General features: G+C 37.0%; 6 protein-coding genes across 6 annotated transcripts; 4 read left to right on the top strand and 2 right to left on the bottom strand.

Annotated features, from left to right (window-relative positions):
• Positions 1 to 536: 536 nt before the first annotated feature.
• LOC147847906 (cyclin-B2-3-like) lies at positions 537 to 2,307 on the bottom strand. The gene is made up of 6 exons (XM_087338750.1): positions 2,263 to 2,307; positions 1,962 to 2,123; positions 1,826 to 1,885; positions 1,636 to 1,734; positions 1,360 to 1,544; positions 537 to 1,057 (listed from the first exon to the last, which is right to left on the bottom strand). Exons 1-6 carry the CDS (start codon positions 2,293 to 2,295, stop codon positions 904 to 906), a joined length of 693 nt encoding a protein of 230 aa, XP_087194876.1. The 5' UTR covers positions 2,296 to 2,307; the 3' UTR covers positions 537 to 903.
• Positions 2,308 to 2,495: 188 nt separating this feature from the next.
• LOC147847905 (uncharacterized) lies at positions 2,496 to 3,332 on the top strand. Its single transcript, XM_087338751.1, has 2 exons — positions 2,496 to 2,700; positions 2,959 to 3,332. Exons 1-2 carry the CDS (start codon positions 2,567 to 2,569, stop codon positions 3,032 to 3,034), a joined length of 210 nt encoding a protein of 69 aa, XP_087194877.1. The 5' UTR covers positions 2,496 to 2,566; the 3' UTR covers positions 3,035 to 3,332.
• A 1,383-nt stretch (positions 3,333 to 4,715) lies between these two features.
• LOC147847904 (26S proteasome non-ATPase regulatory subunit 14 homolog) lies at positions 4,716 to 8,584 on the top strand. The gene is made up of 6 exons (XM_087338754.1): positions 4,716 to 4,950; positions 5,440 to 5,617; positions 5,900 to 5,981; positions 7,723 to 7,899; positions 7,977 to 8,144; positions 8,307 to 8,584. The coding sequence occupies exons 1-6, from the start codon at positions 4,818 to 4,820 to the stop codon at positions 8,496 to 8,498; spliced, it is 930 nt and encodes a 309-aa protein (XP_087194880.1). The 5' UTR covers positions 4,716 to 4,817; the 3' UTR covers positions 8,499 to 8,584.
• Positions 8,585 to 10,372: 1,788 nt separating this feature from the next.
• On the bottom strand, positions 10,373 to 12,143 carry LOC147847903 (cyclin-B2-3-like). The gene is made up of 6 exons (XM_087338749.1): positions 12,099 to 12,143; positions 11,798 to 11,959; positions 11,662 to 11,721; positions 11,472 to 11,570; positions 11,196 to 11,380; positions 10,373 to 10,893 (listed from the first exon to the last, which is right to left on the bottom strand). Exons 1-6 carry the CDS (start codon positions 12,129 to 12,131, stop codon positions 10,740 to 10,742), a joined length of 693 nt encoding a protein of 230 aa, XP_087194875.1. The 5' UTR covers positions 12,132 to 12,143; the 3' UTR covers positions 10,373 to 10,739.
• A 188-nt stretch (positions 12,144 to 12,331) lies between these two features.
• Positions 12,332 to 13,168, top strand: LOC147847902 (uncharacterized). Its single transcript, XM_087338752.1, has 2 exons — positions 12,332 to 12,536; positions 12,795 to 13,168. The coding sequence occupies exons 1-2, from the start codon at positions 12,403 to 12,405 to the stop codon at positions 12,868 to 12,870; spliced, it is 210 nt and encodes a 69-aa protein (XP_087194878.1). The 5' UTR covers positions 12,332 to 12,402; the 3' UTR covers positions 12,871 to 13,168.
• A 1,384-nt stretch (positions 13,169 to 14,552) lies between these two features.
• Positions 14,553 to 18,420, top strand: LOC147847901 (26S proteasome non-ATPase regulatory subunit 14 homolog). Its single transcript, XM_087338753.1, has 6 exons — positions 14,553 to 14,786; positions 15,276 to 15,453; positions 15,736 to 15,817; positions 17,559 to 17,735; positions 17,813 to 17,980; positions 18,143 to 18,420. Exons 1-6 carry the CDS (start codon positions 14,654 to 14,656, stop codon positions 18,332 to 18,334), a joined length of 930 nt encoding a protein of 309 aa, XP_087194879.1. The 5' UTR covers positions 14,553 to 14,653; the 3' UTR covers positions 18,335 to 18,420.
• Positions 18,421 to 18,654: the final 234 nt, after the last annotated feature.

Here is an 18,654-nt window from a genome sequence, read left to right as displayed (position 1 = left end):
AGATATGATATGTTCTATATCATACGGTTTGATTGTGGATGATGCCATGCACTCAGCACACGATCACTGACAGTTACATCAAATTGTTTTCGTACAATACAATATAATTATAATGTAGTTTTCGAACACCTCATAATGTATAGATTCCTATAAGATTTTTAGCTTTGCTTGAATACATGGGGTTGGTGATTTTCAGCCTAGCTTGCCACTGTTGGGGAAATTGTTTTGGAACGATTCCAATTTCAATCACTATATGTAATGTATTTTTAGAACATCTCATAAGGTTTGGATTCCTATAAGATCCTCGGCTCCACTTGGAACACGTGGGATTGGTGATATTGCGTGTGCTCACTTGGGTTTGGGGCTGTTACATGAAATTGGTACAATTCCAATTACCATTAACACTAGCAAAACAGAGATGTAAGGCATATCATATACCAGCAAATGTTTATCCATTACTACCAAGAATAAATAACAAACAAGACCGCCTGCAAAAACATACTGTAATTGTTTAAGAATGATGAACTCTGGATTCCCTTTAACTGTACACTATATATTAGATAAAGATACCACAATATCCATCTCTGATTTCACCCTACCTCTGATAAAATATAGTACGACTACAACAATCACAATAATAATAAAGATCTGTTATTGGTTTGGATCCAGAAACCGTTCAATAGTAGGTATCTAATAACCAGCCAGCTGCTCTCCCATTGTTTGGGCACAAAACCTCTTGTGAACTACACACAGAATCAGGCAGAAGAAGGTTTGAAAGGAAGAGGCATATATGTATGTCCATTGGCATCATCATATATATTGATTCTCTCATGACACCTAAATTGACATCATATATATTCTTGGTCTTTGTCTCTTTTGCTGTCACCGTCTCTTACTTCCTTCTCAAGAGACACTTGTTGTGGTAACCATATCCATGGATGGAGGATTAAGCAACGCCACCGAGCTGTACTTTGGCAGTGAATATTTCCTGTGCACTACTGTCACGCTCCCTTCCCCAGCTTTCTTATGTAAAGAAACCATGAAGCTCACACACTCTCTAAACACAACAAACAAAGACAATTTCATCATTATTAGATACAACATTTATTCTTGGTTTAGTTATTTGGTCATATATACATTGTGGCATATAAAGAGCAATGCACGTTTTAGATATACTGCTTGTTTAGTGAGCTAGTTGATCAATGGGAACCCATACTTTAGTATGATTTCTTGGTAATAATGGCATGATAATTTGATTATTTTGCTACGAAGTGACATTACAGATATGAACCATCAATGCTGTGCCTATCTATACATGCAAACAATTATGTATGTGAAAGAGGGGAACTGATTTCATACATTAGTTCTGAGTCTTCATAGCCTGAATGCCGCCTAAGTGTAGCATTCCATCTGGCTTCACCACCGGGTTTGATTGTGCACTTAGCTAGATACACTGCTGAGGCAGCAAGCATGGATGATGAAAACTTCACAACCCCATAATCAACCAAGCACAGTTCCACAAAATAGAAAGCCAGCATGCTCATCTGGGATGAATCACATTAATATCTATTATAAAAGCACAATTGCGAAAGTATCAAGCCGTATGATGAATCTATATGTATGCCAGAATCATACCTTCTGGTCAGAAGAAGCTGCTTTGAGAAACCTAACCAAGAATACATAGGGTGTCGGAATGCATAGATTGAACTTCAGAGTATTAAGCATAAGTTTCTCCTGGGTAGCATACAATCAAAAGAAATTATGTTGAAATAAAAGAAGGAAAAACGTTTTTACCTGAACAGACTCAAAAAACGCTTTCACTCACCATGTCTAGAATCTCTCGTCTTTCATATGCATTGTCTGCTATGATGACGAAGTCCTTAATCTAAAGATACAATCAGAAAGAGTTAAAAGTTTCAATAAACATATATCGCTTGACTATTTATATCCCGAAAACACACCTCAGGTGCCCAGATTTCTTCATATTTTGAGGCCACGAGCATTGCAGTCATCCCAACCAGTTGCAAGTTTTTCTTTTCGACAGGTTGTATAGCCAAGTAACGATCAATCAGATTCGTGGTTAGGAAGAGTGTCTCAGGCATGAGCTTGAACTTGTAATGCACCTGTACCCATATATACCAGAGAAAACTTTAATACTATGGTTATGCCATGAGTTTTTTTATGAAAGTTTGGAGATCAATAGTTACAATTCATTCTCCACAGCACACAGACAACCGTGATGATGAATAAAAAAACCAGCACCTCAATGAGCCAATCAATCAGGACAGCTCTCATCTTTTCATTGATTTGAACATTCCACATTGATCACAGCCTACTTACATATAGAACCTATTAAGATTTCCGTACAGTTAAGGTGCAAGCTATGATGATTTCTTTTCATTTCTCTATATGTAAGCATGGAGTTCCCAATTAGGGCATGCATTCAATGTTTCGATTCTCTCTCTCTCTCTCTCTCTTTCATGTTGGTGTTAAGCTGAACAAAATTTATGTGTGATTGCAGCTGTGCCCTCAATACCCACATGATCCGTACATACTCTTGAATGACATGAAGTCTCCAGCAGAGATTCTAGATTTCGGAGACATATCTGATTGTTTAGATGGTGGACCCAGCTTGCATACAGTGAATCCGACTTTTGATTATGTTCCACCAGACCTCGTCAGCCTGTTTATAACAGATATGTGAGTTCTTTTATGAATAAGGGCTTTCTATTCACACACAATCAGCAATGCATTAATTTCACCTGAATGTCACACTAATTTATGTCTTCTCTAAAAATGCATAATTTTCATACATACATCACCTGTATGATCCATAATGATTATAGAGTTTTCCTGTTCTCATCCTGGTATGCATGCATTATTATATGGCACATATATGCATTGAGTACCACCTATGGTTTGATGTTACATTCATACTGATTTGATGTCCTACTGCAGTGGTGGGCACAATCCGTCTTATGTTTATAGACTTGTTGCAGAGTACTACAGTCCAGAGGATTTTATTCTTCAATGAGCATCGAATCTTAATAGACATAGATAGATGTTCCAGCCCCTATTTTTGCAAATTGAGTAGAGTTTATTTGCCATTAGGGGTGCTCAAATTTTGTTCGTTATAATTTTCTCTCTGGCAGGGTATATTTTTGTAGCTATATTTTGTTCTGTAAGAGCTCCTACTTTGTAGTGTTCACTTTAGAATGTCCAGTTGTTGATATTCACACTTCAGAAAGGAGAATGGTGAGAGATTGCGGGATGTATGCTAGAGAGATGACAATGCTAACTTCATATAATGTCAACTTCCAAGTTAATATTAATTTTCTTCTCTGTGCCACTGGTTTGTAAGTAAATATACGTTCATTCAAATCTTTGAAATATTTTTTCCAAAAGTGGATATTTTTTCAAGTTTAAACGGAGAAAGATACCTTCCTGTGAAAGAATTGAGGAATTCTTAGTTTCTGTGGATTGATGATGTTATGTAGACGTCGAAATTTATATGATGAAAACCATCGTGGTTATTATAACTGTATTTGATGTCAAAATTCTTAGTTTCTGTGTATTGATGATGTTATGTAGACGTCGAAATTTATATGATGAAAACCATTGTGCTTTTATAGCTGTATTTGATGTTAACAATGCTGGTCACTCTATGTGCACTCTCATAGGCATACTATGGAAATTCATGACAATGTTTGATATGGTGATCTATTGGAAGGCATTGTAGTTGCATGCATCTCCAACATTTTATGTGCATCAATTACGGTTATGCCAATCTAAGGTTCCCATGGTGTCTAGTATGATGCACAGACAAACAAAATTGTACTCCAAGTGGCAAAGGAATCAATCATAGGGTGATATGCACTGTTACCCGGATGTGAAGGCAAAGTTGTTTTACATGTTAAATGTTAATGAACATACTGAGGCTTTTTTACCAATAAAAACTCACATTGGTTTGCAAATCAATGGAATGAGTGAACGTATGATTACCAACCCTAGAGAGAGTTGAATAAAACCCACTCACTCTAGGAGTAGAATGGCGACATGGAAAAGGTGCATGTGAATTTGTTTGTAAAGGATTTTGAACAAGCAATATATTATGTGTGAACATGGTTTCTTGCCAACACAACTTTATATCACTCTTCTACAACTTTCATGAAACATGGCAGTGAGTGTTGGTGTGAAAGGAGTGATGAAAGACAAGGGCCAATGTAGGAATAATGTATGCACTAGATGGAGAAGAGCCAACCATGCATGATGACAGAAAATTATAAGCTTGCAACGAGAAGAAACAAACCACAACAACAACACGAAGAAAGCAGCTTATAGAAGGCTCCTATACAACCCCAAAAAGTGTTTGTCTCTCATTCTTGATTTTCCTAGTTCAAGTACTAGGAACTGAAACTCGGGTTGCCCGCACCTAGATACGGATTGAACTGTCTCAGGACATAGTGGATGCAGCTCAAGTACCCATTGCGATGTAGTACCGCTTCACAACCAAAACCGAGGTGCACGGCTGAATGGATAAAGCACCTGCCTCATAATGGGCGATTTCACAGGCTTAGCTCAACTCGTGTTGAATGCAGACAGATAAATGGAAAGGAAGATTAGTAGATATAATTTTTTTTATTAGTGCAGTATACAGGTGTGAAACGGAAGCAACAGACTCTCTGTCTCTGTCTCTGTCTCTGTCTCTCTGTCTCTCTTTCAGAAGAATCGAGAGAAGCAGAGGAAACAGACGACGACAACTACGACGAAGAAGAAACTGAAGGAACTAACAGGAAGCAGAAGAACAAGAAGAAGCGATGGAGAGATTGCAGCGTATCTTCTCTGGGGTCGGAGGCGGAGCAGCAGGCCCTCACCCTGATTCTCCTCTTATGGATTCCTCCGAGCAGGTCTACATCTCCTCCCTCGCCCTGCTCAAGATGCTCAAGCACGGTAAACAAATCAATATACCCTCTTCTTTTCTTCTGCGTCCGCCGTTTTTTCTTCACATCTTGCTCTCTCAATCGTCAGCATTTCTTTTTTCCTCTCTTTCTGTCTTTTTCCATTATCTTCATTGTTTTAGTGTGCCATTTCTCTCGTTGTTATTAATTTTGCCTTGTTTTCCTTTCTCCCGGTCATTTAAGAGTTCACAAATCTTGTTTAAGGTGATTGATTCTGTCCTCGAACATGCATGCTTCCATTCGCATCTCATCCTTACATCAATTCTCTTTTCAGTTTTTCAATTGTTATTCACTTCATTCGTTGCACCTTGGACAAGGTCAATTCATTCTTCTTTCAGTCATTCGGATAAATTTCATTTTCAGGTTTTTTTTATGCTCGTCAATCTTCTGACAGGTTTTGGATCATGGTCTTTTAGAATCTAAAATACTACTTCCAATTTCAAAAGCTCCTTCAGAGTTTAAGCTGTGATCGTTTTTGCAGGTAGAGCTGGAGTCCCAATGGAGGTCATGGGACTCATGCTTGGAGAGTTCGTGGATGAATACACTGTTCGAGTTGTAGATGTCTTTGCCATGCCTCAGAGTGGTACAGGTGTTAGTGTTGAGGCTGTAGATGCTGTTTTCCAGGCCAAAATGCTGGATATGTTGAAGCAGACTGGGAGGTTTGATCTATATTATGCTAGAACTATTTGTTTTTTGCTTCCAGAGCATTCTTTAAACTTGCTGGTAGAACACATTGTGTTTTTCAGACTTAATTCAATTAGCTAATTGAGCACAATCTGTCATACAATATGTTGTTTTGGAAGATGTTTGAATCAACTAATTGAACTGAAACTTTTAAATTAAAACATTATTAAATCAGATAATTGGAAGTAATCTATTTTTTTTCTGGAAGATTTCTGAGTTAGCTAATTGAATTTAATCTATTTCCTTCCTAATGGTAGGCCTGAAATGGTTGTCGGATGGTATCATTCCCATCCTGGGTTTGGTTGCTGGCTTTCAGGGGTGGACATCAACACACAACAGGTTAGTCTTGATATTTTGATGTACCCTGGGCTTACAGTACTGAAACATCAGAAAACACTCAGGGATTCCCAGAGAGTATGTGGTAATCAAAGACATTGTTATCCATTATAAAAGCCTCACTTAAAAAAAATTCTCTCTTAATCTAGGTTACTAATAGTGAAACTAATGTTAACTTCAAACCAATTAACATTACTGCTAATACTCTGTGGTGTAACTCAAGATAACAAGACTGCTAAATGCCTACAAGTCACTTTCGAAGAACTAATGAGAAAATGCCATAATGGGCTGACCAAGTCCTACATTGAGCATCTTGAGGTAAACATGTAAAAATGCAAAGATCTTAATGCCCTCATACTACCCCTCAAATAATCACCAATGAATCAAGTCCAGTGCCCTCTCATGGGCACATGGATTACAGGCTCTACTCTCATAACTGCATGACATATTTGCTCGTCAGATGGAAGACTAACGTTTGGGAACAAATCAATATGCCCAGTAATCAAATAATGGACGTATGGAACCATCATGTTGCAGAACAGAGGCTTAACATAAAATGATAGATGACATAAATAATTTTGACTGTGAAGTATCCATCAAGTAATTAATTGACCTGATAGCAGCTTGACTAACACGCTCTCCACATAACCACCCTAATCAATGTCCACCAAATAATACTAAATATCCCTTCAATTATAATAATAAGTGTAGCAATATAAAGTTATAACACCTAATACTTCGCCTAATATAACGTCAAATATACCCAATGCTCCTATCAACACCATACACCATCCAGTGCGTCAATGAAACACTCCACCAGAACTTCGTTACACTGAAAGTGTACGAAGAAACCAACCCTGACACTTCTTTCCACTGGGAAAGTAATTTTCCTTTCTCCCTCTCTTTGACCAAGCAAAACCCTGGCTCACTTCACTTCCCACACAATCAAAATAAAAAACCAGCTTTGGCATGCCATTTGTCACAACAGCTTTGGAAAGATTCACAATCAAAATATGTTAACCTTTCCAATGATCAATCATTTGTTGGAAAAACTGAAGGATCCTTTGGCCATTCATAGCCTAGAGGGTGTCTTTTAAGATAGAATTGCACATTTCTCTAAATAACTAAGATTCCCATCATCTCTTTTATAGCGAACCGTTGGATATTCACTTTCATTCGTTCGTAGGTGTACCTAAAGTCTTCTTTATGATGCATAGGTCTTATGGCAACATCATTAACGATATAGCCATGTCTCTTCACCTCTATTTCTATGCTCATCTTCAAGTTTTTATTTCAAACTCTATCGTTAAATTCTTTTCTTTATTTCTTAAGCCTGCTTATTTCTTCCTCCATTTATCGTGTGAGAAAATGTAGATGGCAGGTATAGTTTATATCAGACACATTCATTAGTAACTTACTCAGAGTCATTAGTTTTGTCTATATTGTTGAAGTTGGCAAAAATGCTAATACTCAAATCATTAGTGGCTTATTGAGAGTCATCATGAGTTCATTTATAGCTTGTGCATCCTATACAACAACTTTTGCATCGTAATTTATTTATTTTGTAGTTGGTGTCCCGTAAGGAGGTTTATCTTGATGTACATTGCCTTAGTATGCAGCTTTTGACGAAATACATTGCTTCAGTACACAGCTTTTGATTAAATACATTGCTTCAGTGCACAACTTCTGATTAAATACAATACTTCAGTATACAGCTTTTGACTGCTTGTCATTGCATTTCTAGAGTTTTGAAGCATTGAACCAGAGGGCAGTTGCTGTTGTTGTGGATCCCATTCAAAGTGTGAAAGGAAAAGTCGTCATAGATGCTTTCCGTCTTATCAATCCTCAAACAATGATGCTTGGGCAAGAACCTCGTCAAACGACATCAAACCTTGGCCATTTAAATAAACCATCTATTCAGGTGTGATTCGTAAGACTGAAATGGTATACATTTCCGCTTAATTTTTTGTAACATATGCTGAACCATTTCCAATATAGGCCTTGATTCATGGATTGAACCGACATTATTATTCAATTGCCATCAATTATCGAAAGAATGAGTTGGAAGAGAAAATGCTGCTCAATCTGCACAAAAGAAAATGGACAGATGGTCTCACCCTTCAAAGATTTGATACTCATGCAAAAACTAATGAGGCGACTGTACAGGTCTTTTTGTCTTCTTATAGTAGTTCATGTCTCATTCAAATTGGCAAACCCAGAGGCTTCTGTTTGATCTTATCAATTTGTATATGCATGTTGATCTATGAATGTGTGTCACTCAAAGTTATATTAAAATTGATGGATTCTTCCAATTCTTACTTTTTGCAGGAGATGCTAGATCTTGCCATTAAGTATAATAAAGCTGTTCAGGAGGAAGATCAACTCACTCCTGAGAAGCTAGCTATTGCTAATGTAGGACGCCAAGATGCTAAAAAGCATTTGGAAGAACATGTCTCTAATCTGATGTCTTCAAATATTGTTCAGACCCTTGGCACCATGCTCGACACAGTTGTCTTCTAGAAACCAACTAATTTGATTTGAGCATACAACATTTCATGTGGAGGGAGAAATTGATGTTAATCGTGCTTTGTGATGATTTTGGATAATCTGCATTCTAGATTCTTGCACTAATTGCCGATTGTATCATCTCAAATATTTGGTGATGGTTTTTCCATCTTTATTTCAAAATTTAAGTAAGGATAAAGTAACATCAGAATCAATGCATTTGCCATCTTTGCTTTGAAGCATTTTAATTGGCAACTTAAAGGTTCTTAAATTATCTTTTAGGCCAGAACTATTCTTTAAACTTTGGACAGATCACAATTAGATAGGAAATTGATCTGAAATTCTAGCCTTACATTATTGTTAAAGAATTGTCTCCAAACATTATCCAAACCCTAGGTACCATGCTAGGCATAGTTGTCTTCTAGAAACTAGCTAATGAGATTTGAACATGCAACTTTTCATGTGGTACGAGAAATTTGAGTTAATCATGCTTTGTGATGTTTTGGATAATCTGCATTCTAGATTCTTGCGCTAGCGACAGATTGTGTCAATTCAAGTATGTGGTGACGGTTTTCCCTATCTTTATTTTTAATTTCAACCAAGAGTAAACTAGCAGCCGAATTAACTTATTTGGCATCTTTGCTCTGGGTCATTTTGGTTGGCAAAATTAAAGGTCTTACATTTTCTTCTCTTTTCTTTTATTATTATTGTTTTTTTAAAGTTCTTAAATTATTCTTTAGGCATTAACTATTCTGTAATTTAACAGCATAATCAATGCATTTGGCATCCTTTGCTTTGGGTCATTTAAATTGCCAAACTTTAGGTCTTAAATTATTCTTTAGGCATGAAGTGTAAACTTAGGACAAATCACAATTAAATAGCAAATTGTTATTAATGAGTACTTAATTCACTTAAATGAATGTCATTTCTATTACCATATCATTAAATGACCAAAAATAACACACTAATTTTTAAGTAAGAATTTCTTGATGGGATGTTCTTGCCTGTAGGTGCTTTAGCAGGCTACCATATAGGAATGACAATATATTTCATGTACCATTGAAGAATCTGTCTCAAAATCCCATGCTGAGGCGTATTAACACAGTAATTGTCCATGTTAAAGTGAAGTTGACACAATAGGAGCTAGGGGTTTAGGGTTGCAGACCATATCGGCCATCATCCTATGTGACACTGTTTTGTTGTGGTTCGATCACATGTTTCCCTATTGATTGTAGTTTTCTACATTCTGTTGAGAGAGATTGATTGTAATTTACAACATTCTGTTGAGAGGGTACCATTGGAGTAAGGAACTTGGATCTTGTTCTGATGGTTTATGTGGAGTAGAGTACAGGTAGATATGATATGTTCTATATCATACGGTTTGATTGTGGATGATGCCATGCACTCAGCACACGATCACTGACAGTTACATCAAATTGTTTTCGTACAATACAATATAATTATAATGTAGTTTTCGAACACCTCATAATGTATAGATTCCTATAAGATTTTTAGCTTCGCTTGAATACATGGGGTTGGTGATTTTCAGCCTAGCTTGCCACTGTTGGGGAAATTGTTTTGGAACGATTCCAATTTCAATCACTATATGTAATGTATTTTTAGAACATCTCATAAGGTTTGGATTCCTATAAGATCCTCGGCTCCACTTGGAACACGTGGGATTGGTGATATTGCGTGTGCTCACTTGGGTTTGGGGCTGTTACATGAAATTGGTACAATTCCAATTACCATTAACACTAGCAAAACAGAGATGTAAGGCATATCATATACCAGCAAATGTTTATCCATTACTACCAAGAATAAATAACAAACAAGACCGCCTGCAAAAACATACTGTAATTGTTTAAGAATGATGAACTCTGGATTCCCTTTAACTGTACACTATATATTAGATAAAGATACCACAATATCCATCTCTGATTTCACCCTACCTCTGATAAAATATAGTACGACTACAACAATCACAATAATAATAAAGATCTGTTATTGGTTTGGATCCAGAAACCGTTCAATAGTAGGTATCTAATAACCAGCCAGCTGCTCTCCCATTGTTTGGGCACAAAACCTCTTGTGAACTACACACAGAATCAGGCAGAAGAAGGTTTGAAAGGAAGAGGCATATATGTATGTCCATTGGCATCATCATATATATTGATTCTCTCATGACACCTAAATTGACATCATATATATTCTTGGTCTTTGTCTCTTTTGCTGTCACCGTCTCTTACTTCCTTCTCAAGAGACACTTGTTGTGGTAACCATATCCATGGATGGAGGATTAAGCAACGCCACCGAGCTGTACTTTGGCAGTGAATATTTCCTGTGCACTACTGTCACGCTCCCTTCCCCAGCTTTCTTATGTAAAGAAACCATGAAGCTCACACACTCTCTAAACACAACAAACAAAGACAATTTCATCATTATTAGATACAACATTTATTCTTGGTTTAGTTATTTGGTCATATATACATTGTGGCATATAAAGAGCAATGCACGTTTTAGATATACTGCTTGTTTAGTGAGCTAGTTGATCAATGGGAACCCATACTTTAGTATGATTTCTTGGTAATAATGGCATGATAATTTGATTATTTTGCTACGAAGTGACATTACAGATATGAACCATCAATGCTGTGCCTATCTATACATGCAAACAATTATGTATGTGAAAGAGGGGAACTGATTTCATACATTAGTTCTGAGTCTTCATAGCCTGAATGCCGCCTAAGTGTAGCATTCCATCTGGCTTCACCACCGGGTTTGATTGTGCACTTAGCTAGATACACTGCTGAGGCAGCAAGCATGGATGATGAAAACTTCACAACCCCATAATCAACCAAGCACAGTTCCACAAAATAGAAAGCCAGCATGCTCATCTGGGATGAATCACATTAATATCTATTATAAAAGCACAATTGCGAAAGTATCAAGCCGTATGATGAATCTATATGTATGCCAGAATCATACCTTCTGGTCAGAAGAAGCTGCTTTGAGAAACCTAACCAAGAATACATAGGGTGTCGGAATGCATAGATTGAACTTCAGAGTATTAAGCATAAGTTTCTCCTGGGTAGCATACAATCAAAAGAAATTATGTTGAAATAAAAGAAGGAAAAACGTTTTTACCTGAACAGACTCAAAAAACGCTTTCACTCACCATGTCTAGAATCTCTCGTCTTTCATATGCATTGTCTGCTATGATGACGAAGTCCTTAATCTAAAGATACAATCAGAAAGAGTTAAAAGTTTCAATAAACATATATCGCTTGACTATTTATATCCCGAAAACACACCTCAGGTGCCCAGATTTCTTCATATTTTGAGGCCACGAGCATTGCAGTCATCCCAACCAGTTGCAAGTTTTTCTTTTCGACAGGTTGTATAGCCAAGTAACGATCAATCAGATTCGTGGTTAGGAAGAGTGTCTCAGGCATGAGCTTGAACTTGTAATGCACCTGTACCCATATATACCAGAGAAAACTTTAATACTATGGTTATGCCATGAGTTTTTTTATGAAAGTTTGGAGATCAATAGTTACAATTCATTCTCCACAGCACACAGACAACCGTGATGATGAATAAAAAAACCAGCACCTCAATGAGCCAATCAATCAGGACAGCTCTCATCTTTTCATTGATTTGAACATTCCACATTGATCACAGCCTACTTACATATAGAACCTATTAAGATTTCCGTACAGTTAAGGTGCAAGCTATGATGATTTCTTTTCATTTCTCTATATGTAAGCATGGAGTTCCCAATTAGGGCATGCATTCAATGTTTCGATTCTCTCTCTCTCTCTCTCTCTTTCATGTTGGTGTTAAGCTGAACAAAATTTATGTGTGATTGCAGCTGTGCCCTCAATACCCACATGATCCGTACATACTCTTGAATGACATGAAGTCTCCAGCAGAGATTCTAGATTTCGGAGACATATCTGATTGTTTAGATGGTGGACCCAGCTTGCATACAGTGAATCCGACTTTTGATTATGTTCCACCAGACCTCGTCAGCCTGTTTATAACAGATATGTGAGTTCTTTTATGAATAAGGGCTTTCTATTCACACACAATCAGCAATGCATTAATTTCACCTGAATGTCACACTAATTTATGTCTTCTCTAAAAATGCATAATTTTCATACATACATCACCTGTATGATCCATAATGATTATAGAGTTTTCCTGTTCTCATCCTGGTATGCATGCATTATTATATGGCACATATATGCATTGAGTACCACCTATGGTTTGATGTTACATTCATACTGATTTGATGTCCTACTGCAGTGGTGGGCACAATCCGTCTTATGTTTATAGACTTGTTGCAGAGTACTACAGTCCAGAGGATTTTATTCTTCAATGAGCATCGAATCTTAATAGACATAGATAGATGTTCCAGCCCCTATTTTTGCAAATTGAGTAGAGTTTATTTGCCATTAGGGGTGCTCAAATTTTGTTCGTTATAATTTTCTCTCTGGCAGGGTATATTTTTGTAGCTATATTTTGTTCTGTAAGAGCTCCTACTTTGTAGTGTTCACTTTAGAATGTCCAGTTGTTGATATTCACACTTCAGAAAGGAGAATGGTGAGAGATTGCGGGATGTATGCTAGAGAGATGACAATGCTAACTTCATATAATGTCAACTTCCAAGTTAATATTAATTTTCTTCTCTGTGCCACTGGTTTGTAAGTAAATATACGTTCATTCAAATCTTTGAAATATTTTTTCCAAAAGTGGATATTTTTTCAAGTTTAAACGGAGAAAGATACCTTCCTGTGAAAGAATTGAGGAATTCTTAGTTTCTGTGGATTGATGATGTTATGTAGACGTCGAAATTTATATGATGAAAACCATCGTGGTTATTATAACTGTATTTGATGTCAAAATTCTTAGTTTCTGTGTATTGATGATGTTATGTAGACGTCGAAATTTATATGATGAAAACCATTGTGCTTTTATAGCTGTATTTGATGTTAACAATGCTGGTCACTCTATGTGCACTCTCATAGGCATACTATGGAAATTCATGACAATGTTTGATATGGTGATCTATTGGAAGGCATTGTAGTTGCATGCATCTCCAACATTTTATGTGCATCAATTACGGTTATGCCAATCTAAGGTTCCCATGGTGTCTAGTATGATGCACAGACAAACAAAATTGTACTCCAAGTGGCAAAGGAATCAATCATAGGGTGATATGCACTGTTACCCGGATGTGAAGGCAAAGTTGTTTTACATGTTAAATGTTAATGAACATACTGAGGCTTTTTTACCAATAAAAACTCACATTGGTTTGCAAATCAATGGAATGAGTGAACGTATGATTACCAACCCTAGAGAGAGTTGAATAAAACCCACTCACTCTAGGAGTAGAATGGCGACATGGAAAAGGTGCATGTGAATTTGTTTGTAAAGGATTTTGAACAAGCAATATATTATGTGTGAACATGGTTTCTTGCCAACACAACTTTATATCACTCTTCTACAACTTTCATGAAACATGGCAGTGAGTGTTGGTGTGAAAGGAGTGATGAAAGACAAGGGCCAATGTAGGAATAATGTATGCACTAGATGGAGAAGAGCCAACCATGCATGATGACAGAAAATTATAAGCTTGCAACGAGAAGAAACAAACCACAACAACAACACGAAGAAAGCAGCTTATAGAAGGCTCCTATACAACCCCAAAAAGTGTTTGTCTCTCATTCTTGATTTTCCTAGTTCAAGTACTAGGAACTGAAACTCGGGTTGCCCGCACCTAGATACGGATTGAACTGTCTCAGGACATAGTGGATGCAGCTCAAGTACCCATTGCGATGTAGTACCGCTTCACAACCAAAACCGAGGTGCACGGCTGAATGGATAAAGCACCTGCCTCATAATGGGCGATTTCACAGGCTTAGCTCAACTCGTGTTGAATGCAGACAGATAAATGGAAAGGAAGATTAGTAGATATAATTTTTTTTATTAGTGCAGTATACAGGTGTGAAACGGAAGCAACAGACTCTCTGTCTCTGTCTCTGTCTCTGTCTCTCTGTCTCTCTTTCAGAAGAATCGAGAGAAGCAGAGGAAACAGACGACGACAACTACGACGAAGAAGAAACTGAAGGAACTAACAGGAAGCAGAAGAACAAGAAGAAGCGATGGAGAGATTGCAGCGTATCTTCTCTGGGGTCGGAGGCGGAGCAGCAGGCCCTCACCCTGATTCTCCTCTTATGGATTCCTCCGAGCAGGTCTACATCTCCTCCCTCGCCCTGCTCAAGATGCTCAAGCACGGTAAACAAATCAATATACCCTCTTCTTTTCTTCTGCGTCCGCCGTTTTTTCTTCACATCTTGCTCTCTCAATCGTCAGCATTTCTTTTTTCCTCTCTTTCTGTCTTTTTCCATTATCTTCATTGTTTTAGTGTGCCATTTCTCTCGTTGTTATTAATTTTGCCTTGTTTTCCTTTCTCCCGGTCATTTAAGAGTTCACAAATCTTGTTTAAGGTGATTGATTCTGTCCTCGAACATGCATGCTTCCATTCGCATCTCATCCTTACATCAATTCTCTTTTCAGTTTTTCAATTGTTATTCACTTCATTCGTTGCACCTTGGACAAGGTCAATTCATTCTTCTTTCAGTCATTCGGATAAATTTCATTTTCAGGTTTTTTTTATGCTCGTCAATCTTCTGACAGGTTTTGGATCATGGTCTTTTAGAATCTAAAATACTACTTCCAATTTCAAAAGCTCCTTCAGAGTTTAAGCTGTGATCGTTTTTGCAGGTAGAGCTGGAGTCCCAATGGAGGTCATGGGACTCATGCTTGGAGAGTTCGTGGATGAATACACTGTTCGAGTTGTAGATGTCTTTGCCATGCCTCAGAGTGGTACAGGTGTTAGTGTTGAGGCTGTAGATGCTGTTTTCCAGGCCAAAATGCTGGATATGTTGAAGCAGACTGGGAGGTTTGATCTATATTATGCTAGAACTATTTGTTTTTTGCTTCCAGAGCATTCTTTAAACTTGCTGGTAGAACACATTGTGTTTTTCAGACTTAATTCAATTAGCTAATTGAGCACAATCTGTCATACAATATGTTGTTTTGGAAGATGTTTGAATCAACTAATTGAACTGAAACTTTTAAATTAAAACATTATTAAATCAGATAATTGGAAGTAATCTATTTTTTTTCTGGAAGATTTCTGAGTTAGCTAATTGAATTTAATCTATTTCCTTCCTAATGGTAGGCCTGAAATGGTTGTCGGATGGTATCATTCCCATCCTGGGTTTGGTTGCTGGCTTTCAGGGGTGGACATCAACACACAACAGGTTAGTCTTGATATTTTGATGTACCCTGGGCTTACAGTACTGAAACATCAGAAAACACTCAGGGATTCCCAGAGAGTATGTGGTAATCAAAGACATTGTTATCCATTATAAAAGCCTCACTTAAAAAAAATTCTCTCTTAATCTAGGTTACTAATAGTGAAACTAATGTTAACTTCAAACCAATTAACATTACTGCTAATACTCTGTGGTGTAACTCAAGATAACAAGACTGCTAAATGCCTACAAGTCACTTTCGAAGAACTAATGAGAAAATGCCATAATGGGCTGACCAAGTCCTACATTGAGCATCTTGAGGTAAACATGTAAAAATGCAAAGATCTTAATGCCCTCATACTACCCCTCAAATAATCACCAATGAATCAAGTCCAGTGCCCTCTCATGGGCACATGGATTACAGGCTCTACTCTCATAACTGCATGACATATTTGCTCGTCAGATGGAAGACTAACGTTTGGGAACAAATCAATATGCCCAGTAATCAAATAATGGACGTATGGAACCATCATGTTGCAGAACAGAGGCTTAACATAAAATGATAGATGACATAAATAATTTTGACTGTGAAGTATCCATCAAGTAATTAATTGACCTGATAGCAGCTTGACTAACACGCTCTCCACATAACCACCCTAATCAATGTCCACCAAATAATACTAAATATCCCTTCAATTATAATAATAAGTGTAGCAATATAAAGTTATAACACCTAATACTTCGCCTAATATAACGTCAAATATACCCAATGCTCCTATCAACACCATACACCATCCAGTGCGTCAATGAAACACTCCACCAGAACTTCGTTACACTGAAAGTGTACGAAGAAACCAACCCTGACACTTCTTTCCACTGGGAAAGTAATTTTCCTTTCTCCCTCTCTTTGACCAAGCAAAACCCTGGCTCACTTCACTTCCCACACAATCAAAATAAAAAACCAGCTTTGGCATGCCATTTGTCACAACAGCTTTGGAAAGATTCACAATCAAAATATGTTAACCTTTCCAATGATCAATCATTTGTTGGAAAAACTGAAGGATCCTTTGGCCATTCATAGCCTAGAGGGTGTCTTTTAAGATAGAATTGCACATTTCTCTAAATAACTAAGATTCCCATCATCTCTTTTATAGCGAACCGTTGGATATTCACTTTCATTCGTTCGTAGGTGTACCTAAAGTCTTCTTTATGATGCATAGGTCTTATGGCAACATCATTAACGATATAGCCATGTCTCTTCACCTCTATTTCTATGCTCATCTTCAAGTTTTTATTTCAAACTCTATCGTTAAATTCTTTTCTTTATTTCTTAAGCCTGCTTATTTCTTCCTCCATTTATCGTGTGAGAAAATGTAGATGGCAGGTATAGTTTATATCAGACACATTCATTAGTAACTTACTCAGAGTCATTAGTTTTGTCTATATTGTTGAAGTTGGCAAAAATGCTAATACTCAAATCATTAGTGGCTTATTGAGAGTCATCATGAGTTCATTTATAGCTTGTGCATCCTATACAACAACTTTTGCATCGTAATTTATTTATTTTGTAGTTGGTGTCCCGTAAGGAGGTTTATCTTGATGTACATTGCCTTAGTATGCAGCTTTTGACGAAATACATTGCTTCAGTACACAGCTTTTGATTAAATACATTGCTTCAGTGCACAACTTCTGATTAAATACAATACTTCAGTATACAGCTTTTGACTGCTTGTCATTGCATTTCTAGAGTTTTGAAGCATTGAACCAGAGGGCAGTTGCTGTTGTTGTGGATCCCATTCAAAGTGTGAAAGGAAAAGTCGTCATAGATGCTTTCCGTCTTATCAATCCTCAAACAATGATGCTTGGGCAAGAACCTCGTCAAACGACATCAAACCTTGGCCATTTAAATAAACCATCTATTCAGGTGTGATTCGTAAGACTGAAATGGTATACATTTCCGCTTAATTTTTTGTAACATATGCTGAACCATTTCCAATATAGGCCTTGATTCATGGATTGAACCGACATTATTATTCAATTGCCATCAATTATCGAAAGAATGAGTTGGAAGAGAAAATGCTGCTCAATCTGCACAAAAGAAAATGGACAGATGGTCTCACCCTTCAAAGATTTGATACTCATGCAAAAACTAATGAGGCGACTGTACAGGTCTTTTTGTCTTCTTATAGTAGTTCATGTCTCATTCAAATTGGCAAACCCAGAGGCTTCTGTTTGATCTTATCAATTTGTATATGCATGTTGATCTATGAATGTGTGTCACTCAAAGTTATATTAAAATTGATGGATTCTTCCAATTCTTACTTTTTGCAGGAGATGCTAGATCTTGCCATTAAGTATAATAAAGCTGTTCAGGAGGAAGATCAACTCACTCCTGAGAAGCTAGCTATTGCTAATGTAGGACGCCAAGATGCTAAAAAGCATTTGGAAGAACATGTCTCTAATCTGATGTCTTCAAATATTGTTCAGACCCTTGGCACCATGCTCGACACAGTTGTCTTCTAGAAACCAACTAATTTGATTTGAGCATACAACATTTCATGTGGAGGGAGAAATTGATGTTAATCGTGCTTTGTGATGATTTTGGATAATCTGCATTCTAGATTCTTGCACTAATTGCCGATTGTATCATCTCAAATATTTGGTGATGGTTTTTCCATCTTTATTTCAAAATTTAAGTAAGGATAAAGTAACATCAGAATCAATGCATTTGCCATCTTTGCTTTGAAGCATTTTAATTGGCAACTTAAAGGTTCTTAAATTATCTTTTAGGCCAGAACTATTCTTTAAACTTTGGACAGATCACAATTAGATAGGAAATTGAT

Source organism: Azolla caroliniana, unplaced genomic scaffold (assembly GCF_043228905.1).
Source record: "Azolla caroliniana isolate FFs.n. ecotype wild unplaced genomic scaffold, voAzoCaro1.0.p SCAF_594, whole genome shotgun sequence".
NCBI classification, from domain to species: Eukaryota; Viridiplantae; Streptophyta; class Polypodiopsida; order Salviniales; family Salviniaceae; genus Azolla; species Azolla caroliniana.
The sequence above is the reverse complement of the archived record's forward strand: the minus strand, read 5'-3'. Positions and strand labels throughout refer to the sequence as shown.

What these genes read in the sequence shown, in the direction of transcription:
- LOC147847906 (XM_087338750.1), bottom strand. Translation starts at nt 2,295, where the DNA reads ATGAGAGCTGTCCTGATTGATTGGCTCATTGAG. An exon ending in AAGAAATCTGGGCACCTGAG is followed by an intron (nt 1,886 to 1,961) that starts GTGTGTTTTCGG and finishes TTGTATCTTTAG; the next exon opens with ATTAAGGACTTCGTCATCAT. An exon ending in GACGAGAGATTCTAGACATG is followed by an intron (nt 1,735 to 1,825) that starts GTGAGTGAAAGC and finishes TATGCTACCCAG; the next exon opens with GAGAAACTTATGCTTAATAC.
- LOC147847905 (XM_087338751.1), top strand. Translation starts at nt 2,567, where the DNA reads ATGAAGTCTCCAGCAGAGATTCTAGATTTCGGAGACATATCTGATTGT. An exon ending in AGCCTGTTTATAACAGATAT is followed by an intron (nt 2,701 to 2,958) that starts GTGAGTTCTTTT and finishes GTCCTACTGCAG; the next exon opens with TGGTGGGCACAATCCGTCTT.
- LOC147847904 (XM_087338754.1), top strand. Translation starts at nt 4,818, where the DNA reads ATGGAGAGATTGCAGCGTATCTTCTCTGGGGTCGGAGGCGGAGCAGCA. An exon ending in GCTCAAGATGCTCAAGCACG is followed by an intron (nt 4,951 to 5,439) that starts GTAAACAAATCA and finishes TCGTTTTTGCAG; the next exon opens with GTAGAGCTGGAGTCCCAATG. An exon ending in TAAATAAACCATCTATTCAG is followed by an intron (nt 7,900 to 7,976) that starts GTGTGATTCGTA and finishes TTTCCAATATAG; the next exon opens with GCCTTGATTCATGGATTGAA.
- LOC147847903 (XM_087338749.1), bottom strand. Translation starts at nt 12,131, where the DNA reads ATGAGAGCTGTCCTGATTGATTGGCTCATTGAG. An exon ending in AAGAAATCTGGGCACCTGAG is followed by an intron (nt 11,722 to 11,797) that starts GTGTGTTTTCGG and finishes TTGTATCTTTAG; the next exon opens with ATTAAGGACTTCGTCATCAT. An exon ending in GACGAGAGATTCTAGACATG is followed by an intron (nt 11,571 to 11,661) that starts GTGAGTGAAAGC and finishes TATGCTACCCAG; the next exon opens with GAGAAACTTATGCTTAATAC.
- LOC147847902 (XM_087338752.1), top strand. Translation starts at nt 12,403, where the DNA reads ATGAAGTCTCCAGCAGAGATTCTAGATTTCGGAGACATATCTGATTGT. An exon ending in AGCCTGTTTATAACAGATAT is followed by an intron (nt 12,537 to 12,794) that starts GTGAGTTCTTTT and finishes GTCCTACTGCAG; the next exon opens with TGGTGGGCACAATCCGTCTT.
- LOC147847901 (XM_087338753.1), top strand. Translation starts at nt 14,654, where the DNA reads ATGGAGAGATTGCAGCGTATCTTCTCTGGGGTCGGAGGCGGAGCAGCA. An exon ending in ATGTTGAAGCAGACTGGGAG is followed by an intron (nt 15,454 to 15,735) that starts GTTTGATCTATA and finishes TCCTAATGGTAG; the next exon opens with GCCTGAAATGGTTGTCGGAT. An exon ending in TGGACATCAACACACAACAG is followed by an intron (nt 15,818 to 17,558) that starts GTTAGTCTTGAT and finishes TTGCATTTCTAG; the next exon opens with AGTTTTGAAGCATTGAACCA.